The following is an 18639-nucleotide window of genomic DNA, read 5'->3' on the forward strand; positions in this document are numbered from 1 at the left end:
GTCACCCGGCCCGCAGGGCCATCTAGTCGCACAGCCAGGTGACCAGATGGCCTAGGACAACCCAGCGCCCAAATGGCCTAGGAGGGTGCCGTACCCAGTTGTACCTGCAGTCCGGCGAGGGTGGCTGGGCGCACCGAGGCAGACGCTCTGGAGGTTCCTTCCTCCGGGTGGCTGCTGCTCACCTCCCTGCCCGACTTGCCCGGGAGTAGCTGGAAGGTGAGGCCATCTGGTCACCCTGCCGACCCGTGAGGGATGGTGGCCCTCGTCCCCGCACCCCGGTGGGGCAGGGACAGGTGGGGGAGGCCCCCGTGCCGAAGGGCACGTGGTGGAGGCAGCCTCCCACGGACCCGCATTACCGCCTATCTCGAAGCAGGACCTTGCATCGCAGCCTTCACAGTTCCTGATCGGAACCAATGCAGCATGACAGTGCGACGCAGGACTTCGCATTGCAGCACTGAGCAGCTCTTGATTGGAACTGACCCAGAGCAATGCAAAGCCCTGCAACAAGGACTTAAGGTACAACACTCGGCAGGATTAACTTGGCCCCGGTATCTGACCCCAACTCCACTGAGATAGGACTAAACTTGTTGGCGCCATGGGCTTCTTGGTGCTATTTTCTACTATTTTAACTTTAAAGAATTCAATATATCCGTTTCTACTGATTAGATTTTTTCCATTGTTGTACTGTTGTATTTATTACGATTTACCCTGGTTTCCTAAATTGGTCTTGGATTTTTCTTGGGCTCTGTTTTTCACTCTATTACTGTGTGTGCTACATAAATACTTTACAACAGTAGTTCCCAAACTTCTTAGAACCACAATCCACTTTTTATAACAATAAACTTTCGGGAACAATCTTACTTTAATGGACATGAGGAGGGGCGAATTTTTTAATGTATCTAAAAACGCACTGTCATTTACAGACAGCACACTTTCTTTTGAAGCGGCCTCTAAGTTTGCACAGACTACTGTTTTTTCTGATAAAAACTATATAGGGCACAAATGATAATATGTGGAAATCGGGTTTCTGTGGATATATTTAATATGTGAATCACCAAGTAAAGTGTGTTCATTTGTTTCTTCCTATTAAAATCTCAGTTTCCAGCAGATTTCAGAATTTTGTTTTAAAAATGTGCTTCATTTTTGCTTTTCAGACTGTTGAATGAATGCAGTTGATTTACAGGTATTTACATGCTTTTGTGTGTTGGAAAAAAACAACACCACACTTTGCTGTACTCCAGCTAGATGGTCACATAACTCAATTGAAAACTCCTCTCACTTTGCAGGAGAAGAAAAGTAAACACCAATGTCATAAGTAGCAATTTGTCAGAAGACCTATAGCCTGACATTCGACCTCCGTCTTTGAAACACTAAATGTGAAAGATAAACACGTGACTTTTGTGACCCACCAGAAATCAGCTGGTGACCGACCAGAAATCAGATGGTGACCCACCAGCTGGGCGCAACCCACACTTTAGGAAACACTGCTTTACACATTGTCTCCAAGTTTAGCCTGGTTACTTTGTGCCAAGCTGCAAGAGTGTTAAGTACAGTCCAATGTAGTGGCTGTTTGTGGTTCTCCATGACAAGGATTGTGACTGGTGCCCGAGTGAGGCTTCCACTAACCCCCTTCACCCAACCCAATAACCCAATGTCTTAATTGTTTGCATTCACTTGTGTAGAATTAGTGCCCGTTCAAAAGTTGTCTTTCCCCGTGTTTGTCGAAGCATCGGTTGCCTCTGTGCTGTTGTCAGCGCCCTTCTAAGCCACACAGTGGGGAGCACTTAGAAATGTCTGTGCTCGTGAATGCTGCCATTGGGAAATTGTATCATTGGTAAGAGGCTTGCTAGGCATGACAAATAAAACATTATTTCGGTGACTCATAAAAAGAAGAGGAATACGTATAAATAGACGCTTCGGGTTGCTGGCGGATGTTGATTCATCCTCGGTTGTCCATAGTTCACGGAATTGTAGTTTGTTTTTATGCATTAACATATACTGATGCATTAGCATGCCAGAGACCTCTCTCTGTAATGTTGGAGCTGCGTTTTTAAAACATCCCACCGCTGTTGTGTTGTAGTGTAAACCTTGCTTGTATGTGTTTTGTGGCGGGCGTCGAATCCTAAAAACCCCGGGAGCTCCGTCTGCTTCACAGAGTCCCTTCGAGCCAGGATTCCGTTATATAGGAGTGTCTGTTTCAGCAGGCGGCTCCGCAGCGTCCTCGGGGGTACGGGCAGTTGGCCATCTGGTCCCTAAGTGGAGTTTTACACATTTTGGGATCTGTAGTGGGTTATTTTGCTCATAGTAACCTATTTAAGCCATCAGGAATGGCATTGCACCTACATCATTTTATAGCTCTTGGGCGGAGGCCTGGACTATTACTACAATGTATTTGCTTAAAAGGAACAACTATTAGGAAGGTTTAATAGCAGTGTCAATAGATGCTACGTAGAGCAGTAGATGGTAGGGTGGATAACATTAATCCAGAGTGTACACGTGAGAATAGGCGGAGCACTCCAGGTTGCTTCAGTGTCAGTGTCAAAGAGAAACAGAAGCATGCTCTATGCATACAGCTGGCTATGCAGTCCTGCTATGTAGCTAATTATAGGGGGGTGGACTGAACATGGCAGCGATCACGCTTCTCTTTGGAGCTGCATGTAACTTTATTCTTGAGCTGTTGGAGAGAGGACTGCCTGAAGGTCTAAACCCACTGTTAATGTATGCAAAGGGGGCATAATGGGGCTGAAAAGTGCAAACACCCCGTGGACTCACCCCGAGATACCAACATAGAGTGATCCGGTGTCCCATAATCACTAGTGGCAAATAAAAGGAGGCGCAAGAGCGGGCGATAGGAAAACTGGAATTTTCTTATGTGCACTATGTTTAGTATATACACAATTTCACATATGACATGATTTGCCCTAGGAGAGTTGCTTGCACCTAGTAATTTGTACTGCAAGTGGGTGTCCTTCAAGTACAATTTTCGCGCAGCACACTGCTTGCTCACCTTTGCACAGTGGTGAAACACTCATCACATTGCAAATGCTGTTTTTTTTTCTTTTTTTTGCATGGAAGCTGCCGTTAGCATCATTAGCCTATGGTTAATTCTAAATTTGGAGCTGCACAAATATTTAGCCTCGGACAATGCAGAGCTGCTGATTTTCATGCGTCCCAAATGCAGGAAAAATTGAAAAGCAGAAAATGCAGCAAAAGCGTGGAAAGAGTGCCAAGACTGGTTTTATGAAATGTAGCATCATACTAGCCTGTTTTAAACCAATGTAGAAATTCCTATACGAAAATGTATTCCAATTTACATAACAATCCGCAAGACCTTCAAGTGGATCCCCCCGAACACAGGAAAACTGTCACAAACGCCCTCATCAGCAGCAGACTGGACTACAGCAATGCACTCTATGCCGGGATCAACAAGAACCTCACCCGCAAACTCCAGAATGTCAAGAACGCCGCCACCAGACTAGTTCTCAACCTACTGCGCCACTGCCACAGCAGCCTACACCTACGGACCCTACACTGGCTCCCTGTCAAAAAGAGAATCACCTTCAAGCTTCTCACTCACGCACACAAGGCCCTTCACAACACCGGGCCCGCCATCCTGAACCAAAGCCTTGTCTTCCACTCTCCCCAGCGCTCTCTCTGCTTGTCCCAGCTCTCCCTTGCAACAGTACCTCTGATCAAGAAGAGCAGAACAGGAGCCCCCTCCCTCTCCCTCATCGCGGACAAGGCATATAACTCCCTCCCTACCTCTGACAGACTGCATCGCTCCCCATGTTCCTAAAGGACCTCAAGACCTGGCTCTTAGATGTAACTCAGTGAACCTCCAGAATCTGCAGACCCCCCACTGCTGTGCCCCCCCTCCCTCAACGCTTTGAGACTCGTTCCGGGTGAGTAGCTTGCGCTATATAAACCCCTGAAAAAAAAACAATAGTACTAGCAGGCCACCTTACACATTACAAAAACCAAACATTATACAACATAGAGGATTCAGAGCCGCGTCTAGGCATTATGTACAGTTTATCTTGAAAGCCTGATGTGTGTTTACCCAGAATGAAAGGAAGGATGCCATATGCATCCTGAGCTGAAGGGGTACCCTTGCTTCAGATACAAGTTAAGACCCTGCGTCTCGTTCACTAGGGTCCTCCATGTCAACCTCATGGCTCGTCTTGACCTACCTTCATCCTGCTGGCCAAGGGCTTCGGCTGGGTTCAGGCTGAGGTGTTCAGTGGGAATCACAGCAAGCTCCCCGTTTATAAAGCTATCAACTCTGGGGTTACATAGTGGGGTTGTACAGGGACGTAGCTTCGTCAATAAGATTAGGGTGTGTGAGCTTCAGATTTCCCAACAATCATGCTGGCATGTATGTTAAAAACAGTATATGTAAGAAAGGGGCTAAAGGGTCAGCAGAGAGGGAGGCGAATGCGGATTGGTAGCGGTAATAAGTGGGAGAAAACACAATATTTTGTAAAATAATCAACATGTTTGAAGACTTTCCAAACAGTGAGGAAGGGAGTGTGTGTCCGTTTTTGTCTATGTATGTAAACATTCCTGGTGAAATCAGACAGACACATCACCATGCCTGAAAGCACCTGTAAACGGGGGGAGGAGAGGCGGATGGGGGGGGGGGGGGGGGTTAACCCCTGGGGATGTATTGAATATTGACATTGTCACACCTGATTATTTGTCAGTCATTAATTCAATCATATCTTTATATGTGCCTGCCTCCCCTCAAATCAGCATACTGATGTGGCCACGCAGCAGCCTACGGCGCTTCTCAAAACCCTCAATTAAATACAATATGCAAAATTGTTATGTTGACAAGAAAGCCAGATCCGAAAGTTGATCTCTGCCGCATAGATCATATTAAGGAATTCTTGTGCAGGGCACTAGCATGTGCATGTTTTTCAAATGCATACCTTTTTGGCAACACGACGTTTTACAACTTGCACACACTTTCTTGAAATAAATTTACCCTGGTAAAACAGCCTCTGTGTGACTAACATTCTCCTAGCGCCTTGGATCCAGCACGGCTCATTATAACGTGTTAGGGCTTAACAAGCACACTTTACATTAACACCCTTTCACATTCACACATAGTGACAAGGAATAAGGAATGGAGCTAATATTAACCTGCAAGCGCCCCCACTTCCGCTGATGTGCAAGACTGATGCCTGTGTCTAGTTCAAGCTAATTGCACTTACCTCATTCCAGCTGCAGAGATCTGTGAACATGAGGAAAGTCACACTTGAGGATTGTGATATATAAGGTTCTTTTTATAGAAGTTTGAGAGGCACTGCCTGGCACTGTTGCAAACAATAAATGCAAGTAAACCCGAAGAGATAGCAGAACCTAAACCCTAAGGTTATAACCCAAATCTGCTCGATTTGGGCTGCACATGGGAATACGACTATCTGGTTGAGGTTTCATATGGAGTTATTACTCTTTAAATCATGCACTTTTTCAATAAGTTGGAAAGGAGCACAATGCACATGTTTATTCGCTTCTTTAATAAAAATGAACACATGTTGTCCTATAGTGATTAGCATGCACGCTGCTGTCTTAGCACATCCAGCCTCCTGCTATTATAGGGTAGCAACTGTGTAGTTGTGTGTCAAGTGTCTGCTTAGGGGGCTTTACCCTTAGGTTCTTCCTAAAATTGTAGCACACGTCACTCCCTTGCAGTGGGTTTTTCCATTTCATGTACAATACATTCTTGCAGTAGAGAAGGTTGTGTACTTGTGCAGTTGCTCTAGGACGCTACTGAAATCAGAATGTCACTTAGAACATTTATATAGCAGACTATATAGCTGAGTGTGTCTCAAGTACTTGCTGTGTGGTATACACGGCCGGACAGGTCTTTTATTCCACAGGCATTTCCCCGGTGGGCTTTAGTTCTTAGTGGCCGGCTTTGAAACCATGGCCACTCTTGTGCCTCGGTCATTTTCCACAGCTCCCCGAGTTTTATTGCAGCAGGCACGGGGAGACTTAAAGAGAGGAGAAAGTTAGAGGGAGATAAGGAGCAAGAGAGAATGGATGGAAGGAACAAGATTGTGCAAGGAGACAAAAGGGAGCAGGGCTGGGTTGCGCATTTCTGCTCAGGCTCCAGACCTGGTGGTATGGCTCCTCCTTTTGGTTGGTTGTTTTACTTTTTTCTGGTGCCAGTCTGATGACATAGATCCACACATGTTGATGTATTTTCTATAGTGATCACACAGTAGCTGTTGGGGTTTGCTGCATTTTACGAATGCCGTAAAACCTGTGGCCCTGTTGTGATGCATCTCAGAATGTTCCTGCTTCTCGTTATTTTCACTCTTTGCCTGTTATCTTCCTGTGTTAGATCAATACAAACACGCAATAGTATATATGATTTTAACACCCTGGATGTACCTCTTTCAGACTTTGGTATGGTTCATAAGCTGTCACTGTCTTTTAAATAAAGATTTTCCATTTGACTGAGGGAGATCAGTCAGCTCGGACCATTTGCAGTGAGGATTCTCGTTTCGATGTACAAAGTGTCATTCGCAAAACTCTCCCGTGAATGCTCTGACGACCGAATCTCAAATAGATGGTAAAATCTCCAACACCAGCTAATGGAGGAGTTGCCATTTAGCATAGCAGAGAATATCAGCACTTTGCAAGCCACTCCAAAAATGAACTGATTTGCACCTCTGGACAACTTTCTCCTTCAGTTCTTCTTACAGTCCATAAAGTCTGGTTCTCCTCGAGACCCTTTTCCTCTGGCCAAACTTTGTACAGTGGGTCCAGACCTAATACAACTACTGACAGTTCTCCTCAATTCCTCCTTACAAGAGGGTCACATTCCTCAGGCATAGGAGCATGCCATAGTGCTGCCCCTCTTAAAAAAGCCCAATTTGGATCCCTCCAATTGGTCTAACTTCAGACCGACCTCAATGCTTCCCATTTTTGCCGAAATCGTGGAGAAACATGTTAATACGCAACTGACTGCCTTCATGGACTGCACTGATTCTACTCAACCTTAGCGCAGCCTTCAATGCTGTTTCACATACCATGCTATTTGAAAGACTGGTGAACCCGGGTCTCTAAGGGATTGCCCTATCTTGGGTATGCACCTAAGCCAGACAGAACCCACCACTCTAGTCAGAGCAAAGGAGTTACACACTAAGGTAACCCCTACTCACCCCCTTGGTAGCTTGGCAGAGCAGTCAGGCTTATCCCAGAGGCAATATGTAAAGCGTTTGTGCAACACACTCAAACAGTAATGACACACTAGGCACACCACAAAAGAAACTCAACACAAGGTTATATACAAATATCCTTGGTATTATCCATAAAAACACATTAGATCACAATCACATATATTACACTGTGCCACAAGGCACTCGTCATGACTTCACAGGGTTTATATAAATTGCTGGCCAATCGGGCCACAATCATAAACTTCACAGTTGTCCCCACCCAGTAACTACTGGTAGGAACTGTACTCAGCATAGCACATTAGGCATACATATAATCAGCAGTGTACCTTAGTAAACATTGCAGCAGGGCACACATCATTTTATGTTATGTTATTAGGTTTTATAGAGCGCACAGCTGCCCCAGCGAAGGGGCGTCCCGGGGCTGGCCGGGAAGAGGGCACAGACACACATAACAGTCTAAAAAGTGGCAATATGTCCTGACGCAGAACTACACTGAAGGAAAGAGAAAAGTCTTAATAGCTTTCCTAAAAGCAAGCAAGCAAGCAGTCTATGCCACGAATTTGCACGGGCAGGGTGTTCCATAACCTAGGAGCGAGGTAGCGAAAGGAACGTCCACCCGCACGGGAGAGCCTCACTCTAGGCACTGCCACCAAAAGTTGCTCTGCTGAATGAAGCCGGCGTGAAGGGACATAAAAGGTGAGCAGATTGCTCAGAAGGGCAGGACTAGCAGATTTCAATATCTTAAAAGATAGACACAGTGTCTTAAAATGAATCTGCTTTTCGACGGGGAGCCAGTGCAACCTAAGGATAGTTCTAGTGGCAGAGCAGAAGCGCCGGAGACCCACCAAAGCTCAGGCAGCAGCATTTTGAACCCGCTTCATCCTGAGTATTTCCGCCTTATTCACCCCCAAAAGGAGGGAACTAGCATAGTCCAGGCGAGATAAAATAGTCGCCTGAACAATCATACATAAATACATCATGTCCACCTTAGGCATATGTAGATCACCATTATGGTGCGTAGGGTGCTAACCTTGGCAATGTAATACCACACACATGTTATTCCAGCACAGGGCATGAAATGACCCCCAGCACCACATCTGGGCATAACATGCAGGTTAGATCATATATCAATCCTGGCTGCAACCGGGTATACCATAACCAACACAGGGTCCATCATATCAGTGCCAACAGAGGCACATCACCAGCATAAAGGGCTACACCTGCGCTGCTATTATATGGTATCTGGTGCCCTTATTCTCTCCATGTAGGCTCCTGGGCTGCCTGCCCACCTACAAAAGGGAATACAGTAATTTTCATCTAACACGAACACTCGAGTGCCAGTAAATGGTGACCCCTCGGGACCGAGACAGGAAGGGAGGTCGATGTGTACCAGCACGGGAAAACCAGACCTGGCCCCTCAGAACTGGAATGGCAGTTACTGCTCTTCAGCTCCCTCGGTATGTCACAAGGGTAGGGGGAGCGCCTCTACTGCAGGGAGTGCTGGAGACCTCACTTGGTACCCCCGTGAGTGCGCAGCCCCGGGGCTTACCGCAGCAAAGCTCAGCCCCGCTCACCACTCCCTGGGGGGCTGAGAGGGTTAGGTTGCGGCCGTCTGCTGCAGTCAACAACAAATGGCACTGTGCTCTTGGTGAGAGGCGACCAATGGAGGTGCTCCGGTCTGACCCTCCACGACCGGGTAGACACGGGGCGCCGTCTCCGTTCTCTTTTCCTCCCTTTGCGGTCAGGAGCGCATTTCCCGCTTCGCCCTGTCCACCACCAGGCCTGTTTCCTCTGCCTGACTTCCAGACTCCCTCACGTTGCTCTGGGCGCTGGGCTCCTTCTCCTTCTTGGGGCAGTGGTTGCCCTGACAACATTGGGCATTCCCACAGGAAGGGGGGTAGATCCAGCATGGAAACCACACTTGCGGCAAGCCCGGACAACGCAGGAGGACTCCACTTGGAATTCTCTCGGCTCGGGGGCCAACAACAGGAGCACTCACCACGTGCTTTCTTCGTCCCACAGGGGGCACTTTCGGAAACACTAGCCACGGGGTCAAGAGTGATCTCAGAGCCCCAGTTCTCACCATGCTGGGTGAAAATCAAAAGCACTCCGCACATGCTTCGTTTAAAAAGGCCAAGAGGTGAATAACACAGCGCTCACCATGCGCTATCACAAATCAGATAGGGCAAGCCACATAGCCATGGGAGATCACAGGGGCACACCAGCAAAGCATCACCAGGGAGGCCAGCACAATGATTCTTTAGGCAGAGTGGTAGTCCCTCCCCTAGCCCAAAAGGCTGTACGTCAGCACTTTCTGCAGTCCAGTTCAATGGCGGTTCCTCCTGGTCCCAGGCAGTGTCTTCTTCCCAGCCCACGCTAAGCTCCAACTACCAACATGGGGTCACAGCCCCTTCTCTTATAGTCCACAAAGTCTTTGTTCTCTGCTGGCAGAGGCCTCTGAGCCCAGTCCAAACCAGTTATGTCCTCACTGGTGTAGGTTCCTGGCAGGGGTTGGAGACAGCATTGTTCAGGGCAGACGAGGCCTATTCAGGTGCAAGGCAAATCTCCTACCACTACTCTCTATGCAGCCCAGGTCTATTTAGCCCAGCCCTGACTCATCCCAGGAAAGGTAGGTCACACCTCAACCCCCCCAGTGGCTGTCCGAAGGGAATTCACATCCCCTATCCCTGACACTCCAAAACCAGACAGTCAATTCACGAACCAGCAAAGGCACAGAGACACATAAGCACACAGAAATGCCCAGTTCTAAAAGTGGCATTTCTAAAATAGTAATAATAAATTCGCTTTCACCAATAAGCAGGATTTATCACCACCATCCTAAACATGCCAAACATGGTCACGCTCACGCTCTCAGATCAAGAATTACCATTGAAGCACATATCAGGGAATCCCCAATGCATCCCCATGAGAGAGCAGCCTCCCAAAGTGAGAAACCAAAATAAGCTGTTTGTGACTACCAGGACATGCCACTCAGTTAAGGCCCATGTCCTTCTTGTTCCCTACACAGCACCCTGCCCATAGGGTTAGCTAGGGCATACCTTAGGGGTGACTTATATGTAGTAAAAGGGGAGTTGCAGACGTGGCAACCTCTTTATGTGCCACGTCATAGCGGCAGTAAACTGCGTGCGCAGGCCCGGCAGAGGCCTGAGACAGGTTTGAAAGGCTACTTTAGTGGGTGGTGCAAACAGTGCTGCAAGCCCATCAGTAACATTTAATTTGCTGTCCCTGGGTAAATGGGATACCATTGTACAAGAGACTAATAGGTAAATTAAATATGCCAAACAGGTGTAGACCAATCTTACCAAGTCTACCATAGAGAGCACATGCACTTTAGCATTGATCAGCGTTGATAAAGTGCCCAGAGTCATAAAACCACCAACAACAAGTTAGAAAAAATACAAGAGGAAGGCAAAAAGTTCTGGGATGACCCTGCAAAAAGGGCCAAGTCCAACACTGTAGCAATCTCAAACTATGGAGGTCTGTCTTCCACCAGGCCAGTGGAATACATACCTTTACTGCCCTGAGGAGCCAGTAGACCAGTCAGCCATTCTACATTCAGCCCGCAGACACAAGTGTACATTAAACTCCTAGCAAAAAGTGTTGCTTCAATCACTTGTATACAGATATGAAAGTACTACCAGGTTACTGCAAAGTGAGTGACCCATCAGCATATGTTCAAGAGACACATGCAGACATTGACATCCACTCCACACCAATTGGGGCTAAGAGTTTAAGTTGAAATAGAAAGAGAAACTCATTCATCAAAGTCTGTCTCACTTTTTCCTGGGCTGTACATTTGAGTTTTGTTGGAATCATGCATGTGAATAGGTAGAAACTGTTTGACTGTTCTTCTCTTAACGTACTAATAATTAGCATTTGATAACTACATTTCTGCACTGATGAGCAACTTAGTTATGTAACCAAATGATAGTAACAATGGTTTTTATCTTCTCTGTGAACAGAACAGCATTTTTCTGATATTGTTCCTGGTGATGAATTTCTCAACCTTGGAATAGAACAGGTGTGCAGCTTAATATCCAGCGATAAACTTACCATTTCATCAGAGGAGAGGGTAAGATGTGCAAGCACAATGATTTCTTTCCAATATTTTTTCTCAATTCTCCTACTGTTATTGTCTATGGAGCTTTTTTGTGATTGGTAAAACATGGATACATAACAGTCTTTTAAAAAGTCGATCATCTTGCACTCCTTGTACATCTGCTTTTTATCGCGCCAGGAAGGCATCCCCAAACTATGATTAGTGCACACACTCATGAGGGCAATGTGAATTGGAAGTGGAGTCATAGACAATAGCGCTTCTGTTGAGGTAAGAGAGAAGGTCGGTGTAAGTGGCGTTGGATCTAGTAAAATTGGATCAAAACCTTCACTTGTCTGATTTTCTTTGTATAAAGAATGTAAAAGTCAAGCTTTATTCAGTTCGGTCGTGGGCTAGGTTCTTTTAAGCAGGTATAGTGTCAATCCCTTAGCCAAATTGCACAGAGCGAATAACTGATGTAAGCAAGCCCAACCACCACTGTAACTCAGGTAGATGAGAGGATTCCTCCTCCAAGAAATATTTTTGAGGCTTATACTGTAGCCAAGCAGGGCATTTTCGTACAGTTTTTGGAAGAAATGGACAAAAAAAATAGGTGCTGGGCACTCATGAAATCTTTCAGTATTCTGCAAACTGTCCCTGACCTTCATAAGTGTGCATTCGCCACCAAAGAAAACATTGAGAAAATTATAGTTGCATTTTAGTACATTGCAAGCAATAGCATAAGTATACTGTCAGCTGCTATGAAAACCGACTTGTACATCACTTAAAATCACATGTAAGCATCAAAAGTAGTGATAGAATCAGTTTATGTAAAACAATCGACACAATATCTTTAAAAAATAAAATTTGATTCAAAAGTAGCAATCCAACTCTCAGAAATCTTGACACTGTGTAGCAAAAACTCGTTGTGCTATGGCTCAGTTTCCTCAACTCGAAGAAGCCAGAACATAGGGGCATATGAACAGAATTTAAAAATTGCGATGACCGAATTGCAATTAGGAAATCACAATTCCCAATGTAAAAAATAAATAGACCTACCTCATGAATATGAATAAGGTAGGTTGCAATTTGCGACAGAGTAGGAATCGCAGCCATCACAGGGATGGTGGCCTTCTGAGGTCAGAAGACTACCATGTCCATGTCTGTGATTGCTTTTTTATTAAGCTATCTTTTTTTAAAAATGCAGCCCATTTTCAAGGAAAACGGGATGCGTTTACAAATAGAAAATAAACTTTCAAGCTTCATAAAGGGAAAAGAGTCCAGTTGGGACCCCTTCCAAATGGTTACCACCACCCTTGAGGTATCGATTAAAAAATGTATATTTTGTGATCCTAATTTGGTTGCAAAGCATCCATACATAGCACTAAAATTCAGTATTGGGAAAAAACGTTCTAAACACCCCCCTTCCTAATACTGAATTGCTAAACACAAATTGCAATTCAGTAACATTACCGAATTGCAACTTGTGTTTTGTACATAGGAAAAATAATTTTTGCAGTTGGACCGTTTGTGACCACAAAAATGATTTCGTACAATTGGCCCATAGTGTTATAATATGGCGAACTGACATAAGTGGCGCATTCTACCTTGGATGGCTTTATTTTGCTGATTCACAGCTACTGCAAGATTATTAATCAGGTTGGTGCGAAATTTCAGGACATTTTAGTTTATGGCTGGGGGACGGCCAGATGACAAGTGAAAGAGTTGTTAGTAAAGCAAAATGATCTAACAAATGTGCTTCCAATGTAAAATGTACTTATTATAAGTACATCTATCTTTAAAAGTGATGTTTTTCACCGACCTGATGAACATTGATCTAAATTTCAGGTTATATGGTGAAAGACTACACCAGACAACCTAAATTTCTATCAGTCTAATAAATGAACTAACTGTGTTGCTTTGCTGTTATACCTTCCAGCATTCCAAGATTTACATTTCATCTGATTGCAATACTAAATTGCTGCTTGAGTCGCCAATTTAGAAATAGCTGACCAGCCCAGCTCAATGTGGGGTCCATTCATGGGAAGCCGAAATGCCATGGTAACAGTTTACATTCAAATGCAGGTAGAGAGTTTACACAAGGATTATCAAACTCCAGAGAACAATAGAGAATAATTAGTTTGTAGGTAAATTCTTTTATAAGGGAATGCAATTGGCTCCTCCAAAGATTCAATGAAATCATCACAAACCTGTACAGATGCATGTAGTGCTAAGTGCTAAATTAGTTAAATGCAGTTTCCAACTCGTTTGATGATAAATCTATTTATTCTTTGTAACTTGGTCTATTGTTTTCTCTTCGGCATACCAGGAATAATTCCCTCTACCTCTGTCAAATATCATTAACTTGGTTTTAGTAACATTAATTTACAGCTTTTTAGCTCAATTAGTTTAATTTAAAGCTTTACCGCTCTATTATAAATGGCCAATCAATTTAATAGGTACTAGAGGCTGAGGCTGACTAGTGTAATAGACTCACCAGTGTCAGATCTAATAATATAATTGGATCATCTTCAAATGAAACAGTTTTCACCCTGATATGATGTTGTATCGGATACATACATATTGAACATGGATGCGGCTGGGATGCAGCCTTATTTAAGCCCATTTAGCCTATCTTACTTAAGATAGAGCCAAAGTATTGTTCTGCACATTCATGGATAATAAAGCTGGATCTCTACCCATGTTTGTAAGTTTGTGCCACACGAAATTTGATCTACTTGGCCAAAGACTGAACTTTAATAAAACAAGGGTACAGTCCTCCAGCCATCTTTATGTGCCTCCCATATCTGGGTCCTACTTTTATTCCCCAAAGGGTGAAGTGCTGCTACTTTTATTTCCATAGCTTGTAGTGCTGATGCCATGCAGCATGGCAAGCTTGGGGAATACCATGGTGATAATGATTATGATGATGGTCAGGACAGGATTTCTCCAAGTGAGATGGCACCCGACTTTGATAAATATATCTTGGGTGATGAATCCCCAACCCAGGAAGTCACCTCCTGACAATAGCCATTGTTGTCGCAACCACATTCATAGGGAGTTGAAGTTCAACCTGTCAATATCAGCTGTAAAAAATGCATCCTTCTTCTTCAACTTCATGGATAAATCAAGAAAAACTTTCAGACTCATCCCTTTATGTGACTACTCATGGGAGGAAGGATTGTCTTGTATTGAAGAACTTGGAAACCAGTACCACATCAATTCATTTCATTTCATTTCATAAAGCTTTATTCGGAGCATTTAAAAACATGTCCATAAAAGCACACATAGTTACAATTACTAGCAATACTTACAAAATTTCAGTAAAGAAAGCACACAATAAAAACAATATAGAATAACAATTATTAATTACAAAGAGTACATTACACAATACATATATCATTTGAAAAACATATAATACAAAATATCCAGAGGGGGATGGAATAAATATTTAAAATAGTCCATTATTTTCAAAAACACATACTTTTCCTAACGCTTATAGCTTTGAGCAGAAAAGTAGCAGTAAAAAAGCAAATGTCCGGGTGATTCAGATTAAAAAGCAGCTTCATAGCATCGGTAGTATTTCTCACTCCAAATCTGTTCAACATAGGCTTCAGATAGAATTTCCGTAATTCCCTATACAATTCGCATGTTAATAAAAAGTGCTTAGTGCTTTGTTCTGTTTTATTATCACATTCACATGGGCCAATAGGGCGCATTTTAATGTTGGGGCACGCAACCAGATAATGTACTATTCCCATCCTCATTCTGGTTAGTACAAACTGGTGCGAAACTCTTGTTACTTGTGACAAATATTGACTAAAACCGGTAAATTCATTCATGCTATTGTACAGTGCACATGTAGTTAACTTAGAGTCCTCCAGTTGATTCCTTTCATTACAGTAATTCAGAAAGATTGTTTTCACATTAGATTTGGATATATCCGAGACACTATAAGGGTCATCAAGCACATTGGCCCCAAGGATCTTTTGAGAGCATTCAATAATATATTTGATCCAGGGGATCTTTAGGTGCTGGTCCAACGAAAGACAGTCCTTGATAATTGCTCTATTCAATGAGGTACCGTCGCTAAGCCAAATAGAGCGCCACAATAGTAAGGGCCTTATCATAATCAAATCACTCAGGGCTTGGGTCCCTGTTTCCTTGTGAACCAAGGAGTTGGAGGTAGACTTGGGCAAGCACAAGAGCCTTTTCAGGAAGATATTCTCTTCTACTTGAAGGCTCTTCGCAGATGACACACCCCAGACACCTGCCCCATATAGGGCCGCAGAAAGACATTTAGCTTGATAGATTTTTAACATGTCTTTAATACGTCTATTCCCCAACTTCTTGGCAAACAAGAAGACCCCATTGGCACTCCTAATCATCTTTGTTCTGACGACTTTGTGTTCAGTGGCCCAGCTCCCGTTATTAGAAAAGGTAATTCCTAGGTAACAAAAATGTTCAACTTTTTTAACCCGTTCACCCTCAATCAGATAGTGAGTTTTACCTTTAGTTTTTGCTTTTCCCGGCCCGCACTCCATTACATATGTTTTAGACTTATTAATCACCATTTTCCTGTTTTTGATGAAAGATACAAAACAGTCCATCAAACGTTGGAGACCCATGGGGGTCCTTGACAGTAACACTGCGTCGTCCGCATAGAGTAATACAGGTATATTAAAATTATTAACTCTCGGGACGTCCGCAGCGACTGCTTGCAGGGCAGATTCAACCTCATTAATGAAAAGAGTAAAAAGCAGGGGTGCTAAAACGCACCCCTGTCTTATACCTCTTCCAATCCCAAACTTGGACGTACATTCCCCATTGGGTCCATAACGGACGCTGGTGCGGAGCTTTTCATACAGGCGGGCTAGGAAATATATTATGCCTTCAGGTGCCCCCATTTCCAATAATTTGACCCACAAAATAGCGTGATCCACCAAATCAAAAGCACTACTAAGGTCGGCGAAACATAAATAAAGCGACCCTTTTTTTTGCCTGGGTATATTTCCCTACCAATAGCTCTAAATTCAGACACTGTTCGATGGTACCACGGCCTTTTCTAAAACCAAACTGACAGTTACTTAGGATCTCATTGGTTTCTGCCCACTCCTCTAATCTAACTAAAAGGACCCTACTCATAATTTTAACAGATGAGTCCAGTAAGGATATTGGTCGGTAATTTTTTGCTTCCCCCCGATCGCCTTTCTTATAAATGGGGATGATTATTGACTCTTCCCATGTTGGCGGTATTTTATAGCATACGGCTGCATTAAAGATTTTGGTCAGCAATGGGCCCCAAATCTCCGGTGCAGTCTTATACACGTCCATGGGAACGCCATCCGGACCCTGGGCCTTACCTCCTTTACTGGTTCTTATACTAGCCATAACTTCTTCAATAGTAATATCTAATGCTAATATTGGCCAGCCTTCTACATGTGAAACTGTTAAATTTCTGGAGTCGAAAATATTGGAAAAATGATTGATCCACGACTCCATACTCACGTTAGATGTCAGTTCTGGGACCTTGTCATCTTTTAGGAATGGGTTATTCACCGTGGACCAGAACAGGGTACAGTTATTCGTATCTGCAGCTTGGGTAAGGTTATCCCAGGCTTCCTGCTGTAATTCTGCTTTTCTACGTTTAAGGGTCATATTATATCCCTGTCTAAGTTGGGCCACCAAGTTCTTATCCCTTGGTTTGGCAGCTAGTGCATTTTTAAGATCAGTCCGGGCAGTAGAGCAAGCATGATCAAACCAGCCCCTTTTACACCTAACCTTTGCCCCTGCCTTTTTAGTAAACTTCTTGTTGATGATTGAATTAATTTTGTTAAAGTGGTCAATACTGTCAGACGAGGCCTCATCCTGTTCTAATATTGCCACAATCTCTAACACACAACTAGAAATGATGGAGTCTGATGTTATTTCCGCTTTTTCTCCCTTCCACCTCAGTCTATATCCATTCTGCCTATGGGGTTCAATGTTAACAATTATACCCTGTTAACTACCATAAACATTTTCCCAAAAAGTTAATTCGGTGGTCAGACAGTTATGGTCACTTAACATAATATCAATCACCTTAGGCATGGGGCATAACGGAGCAATGGTTGAAGACATGCACATAAAATCGATAATGGTATTGGCGCCCCTTCCTATAAAAGTTGGTATATTTTCATCCATATCATTTTTAGCATTGTCCATAATTTCCATGTCATATTGTACCAGAAAATTATTCAAGGTTTCCCCATAGGTGTGATGAGGAAAATGGACTTCAGCTTCCCCCAGTCGGTTATACACACCGCAAACCTTCTGAGAGGAAAGTGGGCACACAGAAACATTAAAATCCCCCACGAAAACAAATTCAAATACACCATTAAAATTCTTCACGATATTAATCAGTGTTGTATCTAGTTCATTAATTGCAACATGTCTAGTGCCATCAAAAATATTGTTATAGAAATTAATCAGAAGAATATTTCTGCCAGTTTCTTGTGTAAGCCATAAAATTTGTGAATGAGCCCCCACATTAACAAACTTTTTCACTGAGATGGGTAATTTGACTGAAATCAACACCATCAGCCCTCCTTTAGCTCTTCCGTGGGTTGTAGGCGATGCTGGTAGCTCATATGACACATAGCCATTAATGCCTTTGAACTTTTTGCACCAGGTTTCCTGTAGACAAAAGATATTAAATAGATGCACAAATTCCTTCCATCCTAACGCATCCTCCTTGGCCGCAATTCCAGCTATATTCCAGCTGGCGATGTGACAAATTACCTTCACTCTCTCCTGGCTAACAGTAGGCTGTTCAACACTAGATATGGACATGTTATTCCCTATATTAAAAGGCTCTATGTTAGGTAACAAATTTGAGACTTCATCCCCTGACAATGTACAGTCCAATTGCACATCATTGCCCAATTCATCTATAGGCGTAATTACTTCATTATTCAAAGTACTATTTACTGCACCCCTTAATGGGTCAACCTCATGTCAGTCATTTTGATCTAGATAACTCAGGGACTGAAACCTGTTCTGAGTTGGAACCTGAAAAACCATTCTACTATCAAACATAGGGGTACCTAGGGGGACAAATGGGTTGTGGGTATGTATTAGGTAGTTATTCCCCCCTAACATAGAATTCCCCATGGGCGTTGGTGGGGTGGATAAACCATTTTGTAGACCTGGGCAAAAGTTAGGCATCACAGGTCTATTTACCAGAGATGGATAGGTGAAATTACTCAATACCCTCTCCTTACCATTAACGGGAGGTTGCCTACTTAGATGGTTATAAAAGTAGCCCAATGGCCTAGCAACTACTTCTGTCTCGGACAGTGTGATTGCGGCTGCTCTAAGCAAAACAGTTGCAACATGTTGCGGGTGCTT

General features: G+C 43.8%; 1 protein-coding gene across 1 annotated transcript in view; it reads left to right on the forward strand.

Moving 5' to 3' along the window:
- Window positions 1–18639, forward strand: part of KLHL2 (kelch like family member 2) — a 513313-nt gene that overhangs the window by 318096 nt on the left and 176578 nt on the right. Inside the window, exon 6 of the mRNA XM_078677021.1 lies at window positions 11177–11286. Within this exon, the coding sequence (XP_078533147.1) occupies window positions 11177–11286 (110 nt within the window). The remainder of the gene's footprint in view (window positions 1–11176; window positions 11287–18639) is intronic.

This window comes from Lissotriton helveticus, chromosome 2_1, assembly GCF_964261635.1.
Source record: "Lissotriton helveticus chromosome 2_1, aLisHel1.1, whole genome shotgun sequence".
NCBI classification, from domain to species: domain Eukaryota; kingdom Metazoa; phylum Chordata; class Amphibia; order Caudata; family Salamandridae; genus Lissotriton; species Lissotriton helveticus.